The 21,951-nt window shown below is 42.5% G+C and overlaps 1 protein-coding gene across 2 annotated transcripts in view; it reads right to left on the reverse strand.

The window, feature by feature from the left end:
- ptprz1a (protein tyrosine phosphatase receptor type Z1a) overlaps positions 1-21,951 on the reverse strand; it is a 45,422-nt gene that overhangs the window by 22,506 nt on the left and 965 nt on the right. For both annotated transcript variants that reach the window (XR_009940473.1, XM_062548339.1), the window contains exons 2-7: positions 8,095-8,166; positions 3,044-3,223; positions 2,476-2,627; positions 2,105-2,200; positions 517-583; positions 219-376 (exon numbers count right to left, since the gene is read on the reverse strand). Coding sequence is in view for 1 of the 2 variants with exons in the window: in XM_062548339.1 (XP_062404323.1) it covers positions 219-376; positions 517-583; positions 2,105-2,200; positions 2,476-2,627; positions 3,044-3,223; positions 8,095-8,166 (725 nt within the window). In the remaining variant the exon portion in view is untranslated. The remainder of the gene's footprint in view (positions 1-218; positions 377-516; positions 584-2,104; positions 2,201-2,475; positions 2,628-3,043; positions 3,224-8,094; positions 8,167-21,951) is intronic.

The raw sequence follows: 21,951 nt of genomic DNA on the forward strand, positions 1-21,951 counted from the left end.
GTCTGATCACAACCTTTTAACACATACAAATAATAATCCACACAGAGACAGGAAGTCATACACACATACACACAAAAACACAAACACACACACGACAAAAACACACACACACACACACACACACACACACACACACACACACACACACACACACACACACACACACAGACACTAAAAGAAGCAGGACAAGAGGGAAAAACAGCTTGAGTGAAAACAACCTGTGTGTCAGAGATGGCTACGGTGTTTTTAAAGACAATCCACTCCACTGTCTCTGAGCAGGGCGGCGTAGTGAGAGAGCCATTGTAGATGAAGTACTTCTCTGTGGAGTTAGGCAGGAGGCCTAGCAGAGAGAAGGGGCTGAGCTCACCACTTTTACCTGGGGAGGCAAACCCAAAAGAGAATCACAACACCAACCACAGACACATGCGTAATACATTTAATCAAACATTACATTAAAATGAACTTCAATTTCTTATGAAACAGCGGCATTCTGAGAGCAAACATATCTTCACATACCATAGCGGCTGACACTGTTGACACCTTCTATTAGAGCTGCATAGTTGTCATTGTCTTCAACACTCGTCTGAGAAGATAAGCAGATCAGTTTTCAGTTAACACAAGTGGCCGGGCCACTGAAAGGAGAGAGGTGCTTGAAGTTTGGGGTGAAGTTAGGCCACTACACTATGAATGTCTTATTGTTCCAGCTGCAACGTTGCAATTAGTATAGCCAATAGAAAATGTTTCTTTACTTACTTTATGTCCAAAACTGTAAAGCATGCTGTTTGGTGATTTTAGGTTGTTAATACGCCAAGATTCATAATGCTTCTGACAGCAGGATGTTTTTTCCCTTAATTGCAATGAAAGATTAATTCTACCCCAGAAAATGTGGGAAACGTCCTCAGCAAAGATGACTTGTGTCTATGGGCAGTCATGCCTTCATCCCTGTCTAACTCCATCAAATCCCCCACTCCCAGTCAGAAGCATGTCCCTCACTCTCTTACCAAGGCAGCCAAATGAGCTGGGACTGGGGCCAAATGTCCTCCAAATCCAGACATAACTAAGCTCGAGTTTTGACCTTAAAAAGTCATCCTTCTTGTCTACATTCTTCATTTTCAGATTATCATGAGAGTTGGCACATTTTGCCATTGTGTCTACAAATGGCATTCTTACAATATAACTTGGAACCCACAAACTGTAGAAATTGCAGCTCCAAATAAATGTGTAAAAGTATAGTAAAGCAATCAACAGGCATGAATGACCTACTGTAAGACATATGTATTGTACAGTGACACAGGCAAACAAGTCATGCAGACATTCACAGACATCAGCAGTGGTTAACATGCACACACAGGTAAGCTATGTGGATTATGACACATTACTGCAAGCAGTAGCCTCTGGTAACTACTGATCGTGAGAGCAAGGTGTGCCATCCTCTATGAGTTCAGACAGGCCTGGATACTATTTGCACTCTCTCTCTCTCTCTCAAATACACACACACACACACACACACACACACACACACACACACACACAGGTGTACAAATATGGCTTCAGAAAGTAACAGTCCTACCATGTATTGATTCTACCTGTGCACTTAACATAGGTGATTTAATTAATTAGCTCATCTATTTCAATTTCAATTTAATTTAGCTTATAGAGCGCCAAAACATTACACATGTCTCATGGCGCTTTACAGTGTTAAACATTCAAAGAGAGCCCATGAGTAACAGGGGCAAGGAAAAACTCCCTAGAATTGGAGATACATATAGGAAGAAACCTCAGACAGATCCACGACTCAAGGGCCCAACCCATCTACCATCTAATCAGCAGCTTGGTAGTGTCACTGCCAAATGTGAGTTCATATATTTGAGCACTTAAGCTTCATATTGTCACATGTCATGTTTTTAATGTTATGAAATGAATAAATAAGAGCATATATTTGTTAGGTCTTACTAAAATATCACAGAAATACTACTGCATATCAACACTGTATTTGTGTATTGTTTAGGTGTGACTCAAATACGCTCGATGCACATTTGGCAGTGATGCTACCACACCTTATGAGCAGCTATGCTTTTGGGAGACGGACCGCAGCCTCACTTACCTCAAACATGACGGCCAAGGCGGTGATTTTGCCTCCTTCCCTCAGGGCCTGGTCCAAGGAGTTATAGCTTCCCTCCTCATAGCTGTAGATCTGCATCTGTACCCCCCAGACAAGGCTGTTAGGATCTGGATCAACATGGCAGTGCTACTGCCTTTTCAGTGATGCTCATTGTTGGTGACAGACAGATTTAACACCTTTATTCATTAACAGTGATTCAATGACATGGCAGATTGGTGAGTTGAGTCAACATCACTCATATCATGGAGTGCAGAGTGCATAATGCCTCTCACACCTGGCACATTAAAGTTCCTCTGTGCTCTGATGAAACCTAATCTGACAGCCATACAGTGAGTGGCTGGGGGAGTGCGTACCTCCAGAGGAAACTTGATGCCATTCAGACTGTGCTCGGAGCCGTCTGAGGTGGCGTTGCATCGGCCCCAGTGGAAGGTGATCCTCCCCACTTTAAATGTGGATCGCAGACCTCCTCCACTGATGAGGAAATTTCCATCTACCTCTATGGCCACTGTAAGAACAGACATGGCACAGCTGAGTTACTTTGGCAAAGATAAGACAGTAAAACAGATTTCTTTGTAAAGCGAGTAACTGCTCAAACAATAATACATGAAACCATCTATCATTGAAATATAGACTGTGGACGTATTTCCTTCGGTAGCCACATTTCAGACACATTGCAGGCTAAACACCAGGCATGGCTGTGCCCTCGTTCTGAAGAAAAGAGGATATAGAGAAAAGGAGGAATGGGAAGGGAGGAGATGGATCTTACTGGAACTAGTAAACAAGGACTTATGTAACACTGTCCCTCCCTGCACCACTTTTCACATGTTCGAAAAATGGCCCCATGTGGTCCCCTGTGGATCTGTTTTGTCAAGTGATTTGTGGGAAGAGGTTAGGAAGCACTGAATAGAGAACAGCTAGTACCAGTCTTCCCGTCGTTCTTCACTGTTGTCCTGCTGGACGTCAGCTGATCCCAGTCCTGAAGGTTGAGCTTCTGGAACTGAACTTTGACCGGCGCCAAGCTCTCGTCGATGTTAATGGGGGACTGCTTGGCGTTGTTGCATGATGGGTACTTCTTTGCCCAGTTGATTTGGTTCAGAGTTCCTGGAACACAAGAACAAGGATTGTAACTTCAGCTTTGTTCCGAGAGCCACGATGAACTAGAGAAGTTGAAAGCGATTTTAGTGCAGAGCGCAAAAGTGAAAACCCAAACAATATAAATGTACTAGGTAACAGGAGTCACCTCAGCACAACTTTAAATCACGAAACAAGCCACTGAAAGCAGCAACAGATCTGGCTCCTCAAGTCCTTAAACCACACACAGATAGAGGCTCACGTCCACACTTGTACATCCACAAACAAACGCACACACGATGACAGGTACATTATTAGATAGATTTACTGGTACAATGGACGCTTAATCCGGGGGTCCTCTGGAGGGACGCTTCTTTAGCCAAAGACAATTGAGATGAATGAGGTCATTCTCAGTTCTAGGTCGAGGCCATTAGCATGTCAATTGCCCTCACAGAGTCCCAGTTGGGTGAAGCAGAGGAGGCTGGGATGTAATGGTAGATATTACACATACATTATCTGCCCCTGGACCAGCTGCTCTCTCAAGAGCAGGCTGATGTGAGAGACTTTGCCTTTGTGTGTGTGTGTGTGTGTGTGTGTGTGTGTGTGTGTGTGTGTGTGTGTGTGTGTGTGTGTGTGTGTGTGTGCGTGCGTGTGTGTGCGTGCGTGTGTGCGTATGCTTGTGTGTGCATGCCTGCACGTGTGAGTGTGAGTATAGGAGGGACACAGATAGACAGAGAAAGAGAGAGAATTACACATGTTTGCTAGTCTGGGTGCTCCCATGCTGCCTTGCGCGCGATTTGATTCACGCTGCTAAGGCAGCCTGGAAACTACCACCCTAATTTTTGCCTCAGATAGTAAGTAAGTAAGTAAGTAAGTAAGTAATATTATTTATAAAGCACGTTTACAACAGTTCACACTGACCAAAGTGCTGTAGGTGGGGGACCAATCACAGCACAGGGGGGAAAGCAAGACATGAGCTATGCACAGACGCATTTGATAGACATCCGTGGCGCCCAATGAATGGATCTGGGCATTGTTTCTCATTGAGAAGTGGCAGGCGCTAGCCAGGCTACATGTGTGCCCCATTTAACCGTGAATTATGTTTTAGCATAAACAATATCTAAAACCAGACAACATTTTCAACACAGCAGCACACACATCTGTCAGAATACTACATGAAAAGTGAATCAGTGGAATGTGTAAGCACAGTCATAAGCACCCTACAGTAGAATACTGCTGAGCAACAACATCTAGGTATGCTCTTACATGAACAGGAGAATGCAAACAGCAAAATGTCCAGAGCATTTAAGCCAAAGTAGAATTTACACAAGTCATGCACCTAATGCATTATGCTCCATATAACTGGAATAATGGTACTGAATGAGATGAGGCATTTGAAGGCACCATGCACCATTCATCAGTGTAGACTAGAGGAAGTGTGTACTAGTGCTCAATAAGAGGCACAACACCAAATCATCAGTGTAGACTAGAGGAAGTGTTGTACTAGTGCTCAATAAGAGGAAGTGTTGTACTAGTGCTCAATAAGAGGCACAACACCAAATCATCAGTGTAGACTAGAGGAAGTGTTGTACTAGTGCTCAATAAGAGAAAGTGTTGTAGTGCTCAATAAGAGAAAGTGTTGTACTAGTGCTCAATAAGAGGAAGTGTTGTACTAGTGCTCAATAAGAGGAAGTGTTGTACTAGTGCTCAATAAGAGGCACAGCACCAAATCAAGCACACTGTCCTCACGTGGCCTTCAGTAGTTGCGTAGCATTTTAACATCATAAGAGATTATTTGCACATTTTCTATTGGACTTGATGGATGTTAGCCATTTGATGAGCTAACTATCTCAACATTTTCTATTTGAAGAAAGTCCCTTTATGGATATCCAGCATTTGATATATTGATAATGTTGAAGAACAACAATAAACATTTATATCTATCGTATTCTTTATCATATAAGATTTACATTTACAATGTACAGAGAATCGGTGTGAAATTCTCTTTATTTAGGCTGTAAAAACAAAAAGAACTTTTAAAAGCTTGAGGCTGACCTGGCGAAAAAGTAACCTGTGACCATTCTACAAAACAGGGGTCAGATGATCAAGTCTAGAAGTAGTGTCCCTAAAGAAGGCACTGTGTTCACGTCCCTCTCTCCTCCTCCTCTCCTCGCTCCCATCCTCCTGCTCCTCCTCTCTGCTTTTAAAGGACCCGGCCTCAGCTCTCATGCTGAAGTGTGCTCTTTCACATGGAAATTCACTTACCCATGCCTCACTGCCTTTTTTAAAACACACACACACACACACACACACACATTTTCTCTCTCTCTCTCTCTCTCTCTCACTCACATACACACACACACACACTCTCTCTCTCTCTCTCTCTCTCTCTCACACACACACACATACACACACACACACACACACACACACACACACACACACACACACACACACACACAGCAATGAACAGAATATGACAAACAAGCCCTTTCCAGATGTCATATTTCCTCCCCAATTAGTGAGGGGAAATGTGACAGTGCAGCACAGCCCCTCACACACTGGTGGAGCTCCGATGGCCACTCATCCTCCCCCATCCCCCAGACACACGGCACATATCTTACTAGACTAGGAGCTGTGACTCATGCTCTGTGCTGCATTGGCTTCATCTGACTCACACACACATCTCACACGCACTGGCTATAGGTCAACATGTGGAGCAGAGCTGACCTCACACGGCTCACCCACATCAAGCCAGCAGAGGTACAGTAGCACTGGCACACCAGTCAATATGGCACTGCACAACTTATGCAATATCATTGAGATGGGCCAGGGTGGGGGGAGCCAGGGGTGGAATTGGCATTCAAAGCACAGGTTAGGAACAATGCCCCATCTGCCACCCTGTGCCCGCCCGTCTGCAGGCAGCCTGGCCCTATAATGCCCCTTTTGTTGTGCCAGTCTCATGTGTCACCCAGATTTGGTTTGTTGTGACGCAGGGGCAGGCAAACTGAGGGAAGGTTAGACTGAATGAGGGAAGGAGGGGGGCTTGGTGGGAGGGAGTAGTGAAATTTATGAATGACTGTGAGAAAGAAAGAAAAAAAAGAAAGAAAAGGGGCAGGGCACCTCCTATCATCCATTTATTTCTCTATCGAGTAGACTTTGGAATTTTCCACCTTCAGTGCTAGTGTTTAGAACAGTGCTAAATAACACATCCTCTATTAATGTGCCCATGTCTTCCAACAATCTTGGCAAAAGGTACCTCTAAGCATCACAACAGTGACTAGCCAGTGTGCCAAAGGAAGAAGCGAGCACCAAATGTGGCCTACTTTCTGAACAGAGCGGCCTGAAGACTCTGGGTATTCTCCATGGTGCTTACAAAACTTTGGGGAAATACTTAGAAGAGAAATGTGTCAGGTATTTTCTGATGCATAATTGTCAAGGCTTCTGCATTTAATGACAGAGGCCGTATTGAGTGAGTCACACCATCATATTTTTAATCTTGCTTATACTATGCACTTTATTATGTTTAGCAACTGCAAATATTTAGAAAATGTTTTTGTATGTCACCACCAAGCACCGTTTGGACCATATAGCACTTTGATCTCCTGAGGGGGTATAGAAAAATTTAAACAGCCACTTTACTCTGCTAACCCTCACAACAGCCTTCACTCTTGAGCACTGCTAGCATCGACAAATTCAGCAACTCATTTACAGAGGGACGTATGAAACAACCAAGATATTCTAATGGATTACTAAGACTGGGCATGAGAGAAAATACAACAATCCAAACTTCAGATTTTTTTTGTATCATATATTACAGACATTGCAGTAAATGTACGTATGCTGTCAATTCTCCACAGTAGCAATCCCACCAGACACAAAGGCACACAAGGACAAGATGAGTCAAGTCAAGGGTTTTGCACTGAGTGGATAATAGCTCAATTTCAATGATGCGGGTTCAGTGGGGAGCTGAAATGCTGAGCTGTTGAGATGCTGAGATGTCCTACATTGTGCTGTGTGTAGGTGCCAGACCACATTCCTGAGAGGAGTGCAGTGACAGAGGGGTATGATCACAATAATAGGAGGCTCATAATAACTAAGTTACATTGAGCAGAGCACGCAACATAGCAACGCTACAAAAGGCTGCATTTAAAAACACAACTTCTACTGTGAACCCACCCTGTGCACACACTGCACATGGAGACACAATAGCATGGCAATACTCCCACTATGGAGTGCAGCTCACACAGGCACTCTCAGCTCCTTTAGGTTCCTCCACTGCCACCCACACACCCTCCCACAGTGACAGAGCCTCTCAGAGCAGAATGGACAGAACTCTTCACCAACACAGCAGCACTCAGCACCTTTACAGATGAAGCTGTTAACACCCTCTCTTAAATACTGACACTGAGCTTGATACATAATCAAGTTGAAACGCACAACCCATATCTCAATCAAGACATTTTTAATGTGATTTTTGTACATCTGTATCAAACACAATATTTCCGCACACTTTAAAATACATTGTTTTTTCTTCTATTTGTATAATTTGTGAGTTCACAATGGCATTTAAGACAAATGACTAATTCTAACAATCATGTACATTTCACAGCTGTCTCTATCATCTATCATCTAGCGGTGCACATTAAAGGAACCTAGTTCATTTGCAGGTATAAAATTCAAAATCAGTAGGTAGGGGAGGATTAAGGACCTGTGTTATATAATGATGGGCATTTAACTCCTGATCATGTTTCTCACAATAATATTCCACTTTTACTGGACTGATTTGAAGTATGGTTTAATGGAATTACAATTATATCACAACACTTACAGATATTGACTCCCATCAAACAAAAACAACTGAGTTTCACTTTGAATTGAATTCTGAATGAACCACTCACCTGCATAAGACCAGTCAATGTTCTCTGTGAATTTTTTCTGCGATCTGAAGCCATATCCTTGCACCAGGTCAGCTGGAAAACATAATAAATATCATTAGTAACTCTTTTAACTTCAGTTTTACTGAGTGGGTAGTTTGGCTTTTTACATAAATATAGCTGACAGGGAGAGATAGGGAACAGAGGCAACACCATATTACCTAACTGCTTTAATAAATAGCCCCAAGGAGAGGTTAGCCCAAACTCATAGTGTGTGGAACTGCACTGCTCTGCACTTGTTTAAATGGGCCAATGTTCCAAGGACACTCAGACGTGAACTTGAACCCAAACAAATATTTTCAGAAACAAAACAGCACTACTTTTCAAGCTTTTATGATAGGGTGGATCAGGCGTGAGGGTGAGTGATGGGCGATCATAACCACAGAGGGTCTTTTTGAAGTGGCATTAAAATCATCTACGCCATCACTAAAAACATGATCTGAGTCATCTAATTGAAAATGTTTACAGTATATCCATTATCATATCCATTCTTGCCCAAACATGTGAGTTCTTCATGCCTTACTTCCTTGAGAGATCACACACATCATTGTTAGTTCAAGTTCACTTCAAATAACTGCTTTTATGTGTCCTTGTTGATCCCTGTTTTTTGACGTTCATTCATCACGCTATCTGGCTTCCCTGGACAATGAAGTGCAATTGGTAAATAGGGTTTCTTCTCTTCTAGGATGAATGAGAAAGATGTAAAGTACAATAGCCATGACATGAAAACCTTTTCCATTTGCAGTGCCAGTTCAAGAGGCGAGGATATGTTTCCCTGCTGGGAGATGGGACACAGGAAGCTGCTCTTCACTATTCAGTATCAATGGAGGACTACATGTTGGAGTCAGCTTACTATAGCTTTGTCTGGCTTTTGTCTACATCACATTACATTATCCTTAGAAATGCACCTGGTGGGAAACATCTTAGTGCAACTTTTGAAGTCTCATATTGACTACGCCACCTGAGCAAACATCATGAAGCTTTTTTTTTTTTACACATAAACAATGATTCAGACACTGTTCAGTCGGTGATTATACCTAGCCTTAGGCGAAAGACGTGCAGAGGTTAAGTCTGTTACTCCCTGTCCCTGTGTCTGTTATGTTGATGAATCCCAAAAGGTGAACATTTTGCTCAAGTCTCAAGAAGACTCAGCAACACAGATTATTTAATTTCCTGAAATGTGACATTATTCTAAGGAGTTTTTAAGACATGCTTGAAGATCGCTTCCTCAAGGTCACTTGAGAGGTAGCCTAAGGTGCTTCTCAACATGCCTCCTCGATCCTCAATGCTCGATCCTCGAGGGGCATTCCCACTGATCTATAACTAACACTGGATAGACTATCCCATTGTTTTCGCCCCATCATTCTTTATGTCGATCAGTGAGGATCGAGGCCCGAGGAGCGAGGGAGGATGTATAAAAGCCCAAATGAGAGGCACCCCCTGTATGTGGTCATGAGAAGGAGAACTCCCCTGCCACTGGCCCTGCTCCATCCACCCAAAAAAAATTTCACTATACCACACTTTTGGGATTGAAAATACTGTAAAATGTACATTTACAACAAGATTTGGTTCAATTTAACACCAAACGCAAATAATGGCAACCGCCATGTTTTTGATGATTAGGCCTTCTTCTCACTAAGTTTTTAAACAGTCTCTAATGTCTCTTTAAGCAGTAGCAGGGACAAAGCTGTAAGCACTCTTAACCCAGGAGGAGTACTGGGTAACACTAGAACACCGCCCATCTTAGGAATAGGCTGCTTGGGCCTCTTTCATGTAAACCTCACATATTGGGTTTCATCCAATCAGCAGGCTGGCCCTGCAATGCTACTAGAATTGCTGCTGCTGAAAGGGGTCTGGTGTCCTGTATAATGCCAAGTGATCGCAGGTGATCAAAGAGGCACCAAAAAAAACTAAAAAAATACACACACACACACACACACACACACACACACACACACACACACTTGTTAAGTTGTTAAGTTTCACATAACAACCATCTTTTCTGTGGCTTAAAGGAACACTTCACCGTTTTTTCATAATAAACTATGTTATTCCCTTAACTAAGACGAGTTGATACATACCTCTCACGTTTCAATGCGTGCACTCACTGGCTCTGGCGCGCGACGCTACTTTGATAGCACTTAGCTAGCCCAGTTCATTCATTAGGATCCAAACAGAGATGAATTTAGAAATAACCAAACATCTCCATGTTTTCCATATTAAAATACAGTTACACGAGTAGTCACACGACCAAGTGCGGCGAGACAAAATAACATGTGGTGCATTTCTAAGTGGGTAAGAGGGATAACTATGTTGTGTGGCGGAATAACAATTGGGAGAACTTCGACTCGGCGCTGTAATATCATCACTTTCAGTTTCACTTTGGAGTGAGGATATTACTGCGCCGAGTCTAAGTGCTCCCGTTATTCCGCCAGACAATATAGTTATCCCTCTTACCTGCTTAGAAATGCACCACATTTTATTTTGTCTCGCCGCACTTGGTCTTGTGACTACTTGTGTAACTGTATTTTAATAGGGAAAACATGGAGATTTTTGGTCACGTCTAACTTCATCTCTGTTTGGATCCTAATGAATTCTCGATGTCAGGTTAATGGCCGCAGCCATATTGAAATGGGGGAAAACAACGCATCTTCGCCCTGCGGCGCCATAGGAACCCATTCATTTTTTAGTGAAGTTCCACCGGTCTTCAGGTACCTCGTACGGGCATCTCGTATAATCCAACCCGACCAAATTTGATTTGTGTATATATCAGGCCTTAGTCTCTCCAGATAATGACTCAAAGTATAAAATGACATGTTGATTAAAAGTTTGACTAATACCTTTTGCCGCTAAATTGAATGGATTCCTATGGCGGAGACGATTTTCTTTCCCCCATTTCAATATGGCGGAGGGCTGTGACGTAGGAACCAGACATCGAGAATGAACTGGGCTAGCTAAGTGCTATCAAAGTAGCACCGCGAGCCAGAGCCAGTGAGTGCACGTGAGAAGTATGTATCAACTCGTTTTAGTTAAGGGAATAACATGGTTTAATATGAAAAACCAGTGAAGTGTCCCTTTAACATAGACGAACTACTAGCCTACTAAAATGCTACAAACTAATCTAATTCAACAGGCTCAATATGAACACATTCCAATGGCTTTCTCCTGTTTATTTGGTTGTTTACGTTGTCTCCTGTAAAGGGTCTGTTTTGTCTGAAGTGGTCAAAAACACTCTAACAGACAGTTATCATGTCTAAACACATACAGTAAGGCTTACATCTGTTTGTCTTCTAAATAAGGAGCCTGCATCTGTATGCCATAGAGGCTGCAGGCAGAGTAAGAGGATTACCCAGCCTCTCTGAGAGGTACAGTACCAACACACTGACATACAGTACAGCACACAAACACCAGAGAGGCACTCAGGTTAACCTTGAATGCTGATGTTTGTCAGAAGGGCTAGGAATCAGTCCACTGCAATTGATGACAAGAAACAAAATGGAAGGAAGGAAGAAAGAAAGACAGAAAGAAAGAAAGAAACAACGGTTCAAACCAAGTTGCTCCACTAAGTGTCAGATGAGCTATCATTATGGAACTGGGTTACAGCCAAAGGGTTAAACTGGGATTTAGTGGGTGATGGAGAAGCTCAGAAATGGCAAGTGTAATGCCTCATGATCCTTCCTCAAATTCCTCATCAGGAATGCTGATCTCTTTCTCTGTCTACTGATATTGTGACCCAATTTACCATAGCTTCACATGTCAACTATCTGAAGTATGCCTCTGGCCAGGAGAAAACCCTGATGTTCTACCAGGTGATCACAGCCATTGTCTTCTTTCACACCAGCTGCTGAGCCCTGAAACTAGAAATGCTATGTAACGTTATGAAACCGCGTTTAGCTGCATGGAGGCCTGTGGGATTTGGACATTTTCCTGCGGTGGGTAGGTTGAGTTAAAGTTATTGTGATGACATATTTTCCCTGACTCTTTCTTTGACTTCTTTGCACTGATTTATGATTTGCCACTCTTAATATCCACTTATGACAAGGTATTTCCCGTGGCCTAGAAATTAGAGAGGAGGGAGGAGAAAGTGATTGGTCGCCAGAGAGGGTCTTTGTTCAGAGTCTTTGTTCACACTAATATACTAATGTGTCATTTGTGCCAGCCACAACAGAGATTACCACACCCATGGCCAAAAGCCTGGGATCTTCAATCCTCTGGGATATGGATCACACAGACGCTTCAGGGAGCTGCATTACATTAGATAAATTAGTTCTTAAAGCTGAACTTATGCATGGGGGACATAGAACAAACTCTGACAAAATGTTTTTAATGATAAATACATGATAAAAACATATTTCAGATATACACAGGAGTGATGTTAAATGATTGTGCTGTGTATGGGATTTCCCACAGTGGTCTATCATAACATTACATGACACTGCATCTGAACACAACTCCTGAGCAAAGACAAGCCTCAAGATTGAATGCCTTAATGACAAGAAGTGTTTGGTTATGAAACATGCAAATGTATATGAGAAAGAGCATTTGGCAGCTTATACAAGTGCAACTGCTGCAGTAATAACACACCTTTGCATGTTGCTCAGTGATAGGTGGACTATTTGTTCATGAATGTTTGGTTTGGTACACATCTTCTTCTATTACATAATGCATTTTCATAGTCTAGGTTGAAGAAGTTGTTCTTTCCTCATAACACAGGCTGGGGAAATCCCAGCCGAGCCCCTGGTTAACCTGGTCTACACCTGAGGAGCCCGTCTCTTCCATCAGCGCTATTGGCCCTCCGTGGGCCTGCTGTAGTCCAGACAGGAACCCTGCTGCAGCGAATCAGCATGCAGGAGGCATCAGAGCCCAGAAAACAGGCAGCTCTCCTGTGGCCTCCAGCCATACTGACTTCTCCCCATCTACCAGCCATTACCATGGACACAGATACAGTCCATCTACTTTCACAGTGCTGCTACAGAGGCTTGCATTATTTTTTGTAGAGCTGCTTTCATTACCACATTCCCATTTCTCATCCACTCTTTCATCTTTTTTTCTGACCACACAACAACTAAACATAACCCAGCACTTAAATAAGTACAAAATCCTTTAAGATATCAACAGTCACCATTGCCAGTGTCCATTAAAAAAAACTGAGGTCCAACTTCCTCAAGTGAGAAACGTCACTCTTTTGCTTAGTCATGACCCTCTTAGTTAAACATCAGTAAACATTTACAGTCTAGTCAAAAGAGAGTTTAAACACTTGAGCCAAGTGTTTAGATGAAGCAAGCTATTTCAGGAGATCTGTCCAATTTTGCTATACTTTTCTAAACCACTAGTATGGGGTCTTGATTTTCCTCTTCAGTATGTTTGTATATTGTAATCAGGAGATTTCTAGCAGATGTAATACAAATGCAGTAGTATCAGTAGGCCACATTACAATACTGTAGCCTTTCAGTCACTACTACAAAATATTGCAGCCTTTCATATACAATTTATCTCTCACAAACTTTAATTTGGAAATGGAAGTGAAATAGTCATAAAATGACTAAAAGGGCCATGATTCTAGCTAATCAATGTTACATGTGGCAATATCAAACATTCTGGGTGTGTATTGGCAATGTCAAAGACTTCAAGTCAGTGCAGTACCAGAATGAGTTTGGCGTCATTATTGTAAGGTAAAAGAACTAAGAATCCCTGCAGTTCTTTTGCGTTTCGATTTCGGGTGAGGGGGTGGGTGGCGGGGGCGCAGTTTCCTACCCAAAATTAGAAAGTTGCTAGGCCGGTAATTGTCAGAGGGCCACTCAGACAATGGCAGAGGTGCCGTTCATCATGTTCTGAGGTTACAGTATGTGCCAACAAAAGGGTTTTGGAAACGTTATGTTAAGGTCAAAAAACGGTTATGGGTGCCTTTAAGAGAACTGGTACCAGAGTACCATATCAGGGTCACCGAGAAAACATATTTAGATTTATGCAGAAAATGAATTGGCTTCTAAAGGCTTTAGTAGCTGGACAGATGCCCCAAGCACATGTCTGGCTTGTGCAACCCAAACCAATGGAGAGGAGGTGTTGATGTGATGATGTCCTCCACAAAGAGGTGGCTCTCTGAACTGTAGCTAATTGCTTTAAGCAGATTGGAATTATACACAACATTTGCTCTAAACACGGCAACTTGCGTCGCCTGTTCTGGCATGAGCTGGTCTAGACAGAACCTAATTTAATCTAACAAATGGAGCCTCAACAGCCCTATGTGGCAAACGCTCAGCACAAATAGCTCATGACCAAAACCACATCTGAGGAGCAGTCACGGTCACCAAGATCTGCTCGCATTTGTGTGCAACTCCCTGAGGTCCAGCGTTTAGGCTTTGCACTGCTAGAAGAGTTGGTTTGAAAATGCTGCATTATATCTGCAGCGCTTCAAGCCCAAATTCAGGTCATGCCTCTAATTACTATAGACTCATGTGGGTTAAGTTATCTATCAAGTTAAATCAATGTACATGTTTTTATTATGGAGCTAGCAGACTACAGGTTTTACAGTCACTAACAAGCATTTATACTAACAATACTTTTAAGTCATAACAAAGCAATATACAGTACATCACACAATTACAACATTCAGAATGGAACACCCCTTTCTCACATACACCAATTCTACCAAGACACAACAAACCTGGCTCAAAATCAAGTCATTCAAAGCCCAGAACATGAACATGTAGTCAATCATAGCACTACATAATGAAATCCACATTACATTACATGTGTCGGTTCTACTAGTCGGTTACCAGCACATACAGTAATACACCATATGAAATCCATAACTTTCAGAATCCTGTTACCTTTTATAAACTACCAATTATTTTTATGTTGTGTTGAATGTGTGCATTTTCTAAAAATTTGTCATTCTTACTTTATGCAGAAAGTAAGAATGTTCTAGCCTGGGAGCCAAACTGAATTTAACCCCGCCCACAAAATTTGAGATCGGGAAATTCGGTCTGGACTGGTTCCATTGAGAAGACTCTATGAAAGGTTGAGAACTGTCCAGACCAATCAAATCATCTGGACGGGCTTTATACAATCATTTAGAGATGAGCAACAGTGCTTAGAATTCATGTCACCTGAACACTTCGGTTGATTTTGTTTACAACAAAAAGGCTGAGAACGCACCTGTTGTACAAGATATTGACAGCGCAATAACTTTTAAAAAGGAACAGAAAACAGCGATTAAGACATTAATTGAGAAGAGGGATGCTTTGGCCGTGCTCCCTACAGGATTCAAAGGAGGCAATGTTGTTGCTTTGATTGGTTAGGTCCATCTAATTACGTGCAGAAGCATTTATTCCCGTGTCTGTTAAAGCGTGCCCTAATGGTGCAGCATCAGACTCACATTCTGAAGAGAATCGAGTATGGCTACATCAGAATGTTCAGCAGAAAAATAAACTTTTATTAATATAATTGCTGCAGTAAAAGCTTTATTAGCAACACGATCAGAAAAGAAAATCGAAAGCCTCTCCTATTTCTCAACTCTCGTGGGTCTCAAAAACAAATCTTCTGGTGGAAAGGCTGCATTGACTCTTGACTTGATTAAACACAGTGCTTTAACCTTGTCTCTGATTCAAGAGTGGCTTGACACTAGGAATGTGCCACTTGTAGCTCTTGTAGCCAGTTCTTGAATCAGCTTTGTTTGATAATTCTCTCAAGGCTGTGGCCATCCTTGTTGCTTGCACACCTTGTCCTACCACTCTGTCCCCTTTCCATGAAAATGTTTTGATACAGCATTCTGTGAACACCCTGCCCTTTCAGCAATGACCATCTGTGGTTGCCCTCCTTCTGGAAGGTGTCATTGAGTGTTTTCTGAACAACTATGAAGTCAGCAGTATTTCCCATGACTGTGGTTATGTTTACTGAACCAGAGATGAGCCTAAGAGATGAAAGGCTCAGGAAACCGACATTTCTGTATTATTAGATCTCTATTCTAATATTTTGAGAAACTGATTTTTGATTTTCATGAGCTGTACACCATAATCATCGACACAAAAAATGGCTTGAAATATTTCACTCTATATGTAATGACTGTAAATTACATGGAACATTCACCTTTGGAAATAAATTGAACTGGACTCACTTGCTGACCAAATTTCTCCTCTTATTTTACAGTAATGGAGAGATTTCAACACGGTCACAGTTTTTACTATCCAGATGTTTAGAAATGTCAATAAAACATTATGTAAAACATTACATGTCTTAATACATATGTAACGCAAAGTGGATGAGTATGTCTTGGGCCGCTGTGACCTCCAGTGCCCTAAAATGAACTAAACCTTGACCTCTCATCACATGACCTTTGACCTCACAACCACGAGTACCTAATCAGTACATGTAGAGTTACTGATGAGCTACACAGAGTACATGTATGATGAAGACGTTTCCAGCCACTATTCACACCAACACCATATTACAGGATTCCATGTGACCTTGACCTTTGAGCCCAAATCCTAATCAGTCCATCTAGCTTTTCTTGTGCAAAATTGATGGGGACCCATCCGTCCCCATGGGCAATATCGCACTAACACTGTGCTATGGCGGTCAGAACCACACACCACACATGCACGGATGCACACGCAGACATATGCACAGACACAAAGATAGACGACCGGAAAACAGTATGCCCACATCAATATATACTGTAATCACAACCACAAAAAGAATAATTTACAAAGGATCGTAAAAGGTGTCCTCTCTTTCAAAATATACCGTTGGCAGAAGTAATTGTTCAGATTGCCATTTTGTATACTCTACTGTAGGTTACTAGCTTATTAAATGTAACTTTAATCCAAGAAAAACTGAATCTCCATAGATTGATGCTACTGGATGTTTGACTAGTATCACTATGTCTTTTAATGATTACTTTTTAAACACTTTTAAACTATTGCACTTTTATGTACTATTACCCTGAGTGTTTTCTTTTTTATTCTTTACTTATTAAACTATTCTGTGACTGTTGCCCTTCTATGCTTTTATTAGCTATTGCTTTTGTTTATATAAAGCACATTGAATGACCTATGTGTATGAAATGCACTATATACTGTATGTAAACTTGACTTGGCCTGAATTGAATAACATACAACAGAAAGGAAAAGGTAGTGAGATCTTCTGCCATCTCTTTGTCTTTGGCTTTCAAAAGCTTCCTCATGCCTCATTATCCTGTGCTCATACTCTTCAGCCCACCCCAGTCTGGTCTCTTTATCCTCTTATCATACGGCCTTTTTCCTTGATCACCCCAGCCCCTTTCCCTCAGTACTGGAAATCTGCTCAGACTCAATACAGAATAAATGTATATGATATTATGTATGTGTGAAGAGAAATTGAGTACTGGCTTTTATGAAATATGTATAAATACAAAAACTAAAACCTCATTCTTATGCATTCTTTAAGAAATGGAATTTAATTCACTGATGGAATGCGTTTATCCTCAAATGACATAGTTAACATGGAATTGAAAGAGCCTGCCTCATGTGAAACGTGCCTAACTTGGAGTTCACATGGAATTTAAAGAGCCTGCCTAAATCCCAGTTGCTTTTCACCTCCACTTCTCTACAACCATTTTCTGTGGACCATACGGAGCAGGGAGGGTGGATGAGATTAACAAGCTGCATCAGACTAATTAAAGAGCCACCAGATCTCCTTTTCTTTCCTTGTTGGCCTCAGGGGCCCATTTGAGCAGCTATTTAAAGTGATAACCTAATTGAAAAGGGAACAGATTTTCAGATGGGGGAAGCCTCACAGGAGGGGTGCCATAGGGTTCTGGTTAACCTCTTTAGGCTGCCGGTGTCCTTGCCTCACCCTGAGATGAAGTCCCAATGCTGTCTACTAGTCCGAGGACCAACAAGCTCCAGAGAGTCAGGGAGTTGGAAACTGAACTAACGTGCAATTAAAGTGTTCAGTGTTGCATGTAGGCTACTGTACTACACTTACAAACTTTACACAGCGTGACCAACTTCAATTTGACACTAAGCAGAGATACATAATGCTGGAAATGCCATATATAACTGTTTCACTCCTAAAGCACACATCACAAGAGGCCCATCCTATCACTAACAGTTCATTACACAATATTCAGATTCTAAACAAAGTCTTGTACATTAGAGGACCACACTGGGTGTCTACCAGGCTATAGCAAGGTAGATACAGTACGCTTGATAAATGGATCTCTGGGTCTTAACACTTCAGATGTAGGGCATCTGCCAGCTGCCAATCCAGAGCACAGATGTGCAATGGTGCCAGTGTGCAATTGGGCAAAACTGGCAGAGCTAGGGGCAGGTGCGCCCACATAGTCTGCCATTTAAAGATGGCATAGTCTGGTTAATTACTGAGTTTGAGTTCACAGGACCAGCTGATAGTCAAAGTTATGCCAGTAGCATAACTGGTGAGAAAGAGATGGTGGAAGGTAGTCAATATTTTAATAGAAGGTGGATAGGCTCCTCTAAAGACACATTGACAACTGCAATCATCCTGTGTAAATAAAGAACCTCACTCGCTTGAAATCATCTAGAACTCTGCAGCATGGATTATTGATTATTGTTCCAAATAAACCAGCCAAAATAGGCTACACATTTTCTCATTCAACTCCATGTGGATCCAGTGTCCACCACAATACAGTTCAAAAGACTACAGTACTGAAAGCATTATTAAATAGTAATATATCGCTTGGCATAACGTACAGTACACTGGCAACTTCAGGGAAACTCAGGATTCAGGCTTATTCCGAACATAGAATGTTCTAAATGTTCTTACACTTAAATCATGCACTCCTTGTACTGAGACTATTAAAATGATACCAAACATAGATGCATTCACATTCCATAACACATAAATACATCCCAGCTATATCTTAAACTAAGGCCTTGCAAGTCAAACACAGAACAAAAGGTTTGAACCCGAAGGTTCCCAGACGGTGGAGAAAGCAATGGCATTTGCATTTACATTGAATCCACAAAAGAGAGAGAAAGCTCTTTCAATGCAAAAGTGAACCGGGGCTCCGTCAAGTCTGAGAGAACAATAATTGTCATTAAATTATTACCATCAGATTCAGTACATACATACATACATACATTCAAAATCTACTTACAGCTACTGACATACGTCTGCCCCCTCAACTGCACTGCCCAACATCAACATCCTTTGAAATACTGTCCGCTCCAATGGACATCACACCTATAGCTCTGGAACTTCCTTCCCATAAATGATACAGTAAAACCGCTCGCGTCATGACTGAGATGATATTGCGATAGTGACAAAGGTAGCGATGATAAAGCACAGCCAAAGTCACAGCTCAACTCGTAAAGCTTGAAAGTTGTTGAGGTGAATGAAAACTAGATTCCAGAATAGTAACACAAAAAAATCTTAGTTTATACATTATATATACAGTACATACATTATAGTAGTGACACAAGGTACACATCTTGCTTTTGGAAACATTGGACCCATTGTCTGTATAGGTTGTATAAATGATGCATCATACTTTATTCTTAAATGTCTTGTACTGTCATATATTTATTCATATTTGTACTGTGTTGTCTCTATGGACCTTTGTGTCTTAAAGTTGATATATATAAATCCTAATCAATATCCCTACACTATCTAAACTTGCGATGCATAGACATAGCCTTTGTGATGCACTTAACTCTGTAATGCATACACATAACCTTGTTCTTTTGTTCTCCAGCAGCTACAGCCCTTTCTGGCATGAGACATGCCACTCCTGTCAGTTGATGCCATTAATTAAGTGGCAACAGCGGGGCGAAGGTCCCCCTGGCACAGTGCCACGGGGGCACCCACAGAGACCATCACACTAAACATGACAGTGATGAAGGAGAGAAAAAGTGAGTGACAAATGTGAAGAGCATGTGAGAGAAAGCGCGAGGGGGGGGGCAGAGAGAGAGCCCCAGATGATAAAGAGGATGGGCCCGCACTAAAGGGAGCAGGACTACTGAGCCCTGACAACGGGCTATGGACAAGGAAGTGAGGAAAGCCATCTCAACCCTGGTGGGAAACGGACACAAAAGTGAAGGCCCTTGACAAATGGCAACAGACAACAAGGGCACAAATGCACGCACCATGTTCTCATACACACACACACACACACACACACACACACACACACACACACACACACACACACGCACCATAGGAACAAATCGCAGAGAATATTTGTGCGTCCAGTCCAACTCACATGGCCTGGCACAAAGGTGACCTGACCACCCCAAAGTCCAGCACCACTCCCAGCTCCGTGTGTCCTCATCAACAGCCCATCAGCACTGGCCGGTCCCCCTCTAGCCAGCTAATGCACAAAACAAATCACACAGCTGACAGCATAATTCCCAGTGGGGCCTGAGCTGGCGCGCAGCTTAAGGCTTCCCCTGGGCCCATTGAGGAGGCCCCCCTCCGCCGCGCTCCCCTCCGCTCCTCTCCGCTCCCCTCAGGAGGAGGCAGGAGCAGACCCACCAGCTCAGTGTGTTCCCCTCTATGCCTGAATGAATGCGCTTGAGCCTAATACCGACTAATCTGGTCATCAAGTAGCCCTGCTGCCATGCACTGCAAATCTGACCCGCCAGCAGAGCCTCCTCCTCCCCAGCACGGCCCCGGCAGCCCACTCCACCCAGAGAGCACTGAGGACGGGGCGCAGGGGGTCGGCACCCACAAGCTACTCTGAGCGCACTCAAACAGAGAGCTGTACTGAGGAGAAGTTCGAAAGACAGGAAGTGAAAAGAGGGAGATTGGCACTGTGAGAAAAGAAAGGCTGTAGGAGTGAGGAGCTCCCTCTGGGTTCAGCTGAGGTCTTCAAAACTGCTGCTTCAGTTTACCAAACCAATTACTACAATGGCTCTCACACTGGAGCCCCACTCAAATATGCTATATGTGCTATTTACAAGAGAGTCAAAATCACATTAACACTGATATCAACATGGAATCCAAAAGCCATTTCCAATGTTAGTCTATGGAACCTTGTAGTCAACTCTCCTAATGAATCAAGGTGATGTTTAAATCCGACTTAATAACATAATGTTGTGTCTGGAGCCACAGTGTCAGGCAGGTGGAAATGAACACACACAATGCGAGTATGAATGACTGGGTGAGCGTCTGACTGGCAGGTGGATGCACTAAGAGTGCCATCTGTCATCACCAGCTACAACGATAGCAGTTCCGTGGCAGGGTGGGCACACACTCTGAGACACACAGGGATTTGCAATGATGCACTTCAGTGCACAGGTGGCGTAAAGAATCACCATTCATTCATTCACTCATTCATTCATTCATTCACTCATTCATTCATTCACTTTTTCACTCTTGTGTGCCTTTACCACTCTCTTTTCAACTGTTCAGGGATGCCTGCCACCTTTGTGTCGATTGAACAAGCCCTGCTGGAATTGAAATGATGTTGTGAAGCAGGTAGGCACCAGGCCTATAAGAAATCAAGTTCAGACAAGATTCCAAACTTTCTCCATCCATCTCCTTTTCCTCTTTGGAATATGCCTTCCCACATTAAAAAAAATAATGCCCCATGACTGTTCACTCTATGGGAACACCAAGGCCAGTCACAGGCAAAGAATGTAATCTTTTTTTTTAAAAAAAAATCTGTTGCTAATATAAATGTCCATGCTAATAAAAGTATACCAGTGAGGACCATGAAAAATGTGAGAACCAACAACATTTTGCCAAATCCCAGTCTCATCATCATCATCTCTAAGTCTACTATGTAGCCTACTCCCACTCTCCCCTCCTCAAACACACACCCTCACACAAAGAGTTGTTGGTATGAAAAGACCTCTT

The sequence above is a fragment of the Sardina pilchardus genome, chromosome 10, assembly GCF_963854185.1.
Source record: "Sardina pilchardus chromosome 10, fSarPil1.1, whole genome shotgun sequence".
Lineage (NCBI taxonomy): Eukaryota > Metazoa > Chordata > Actinopteri > Clupeiformes > Clupeidae > Sardina > Sardina pilchardus.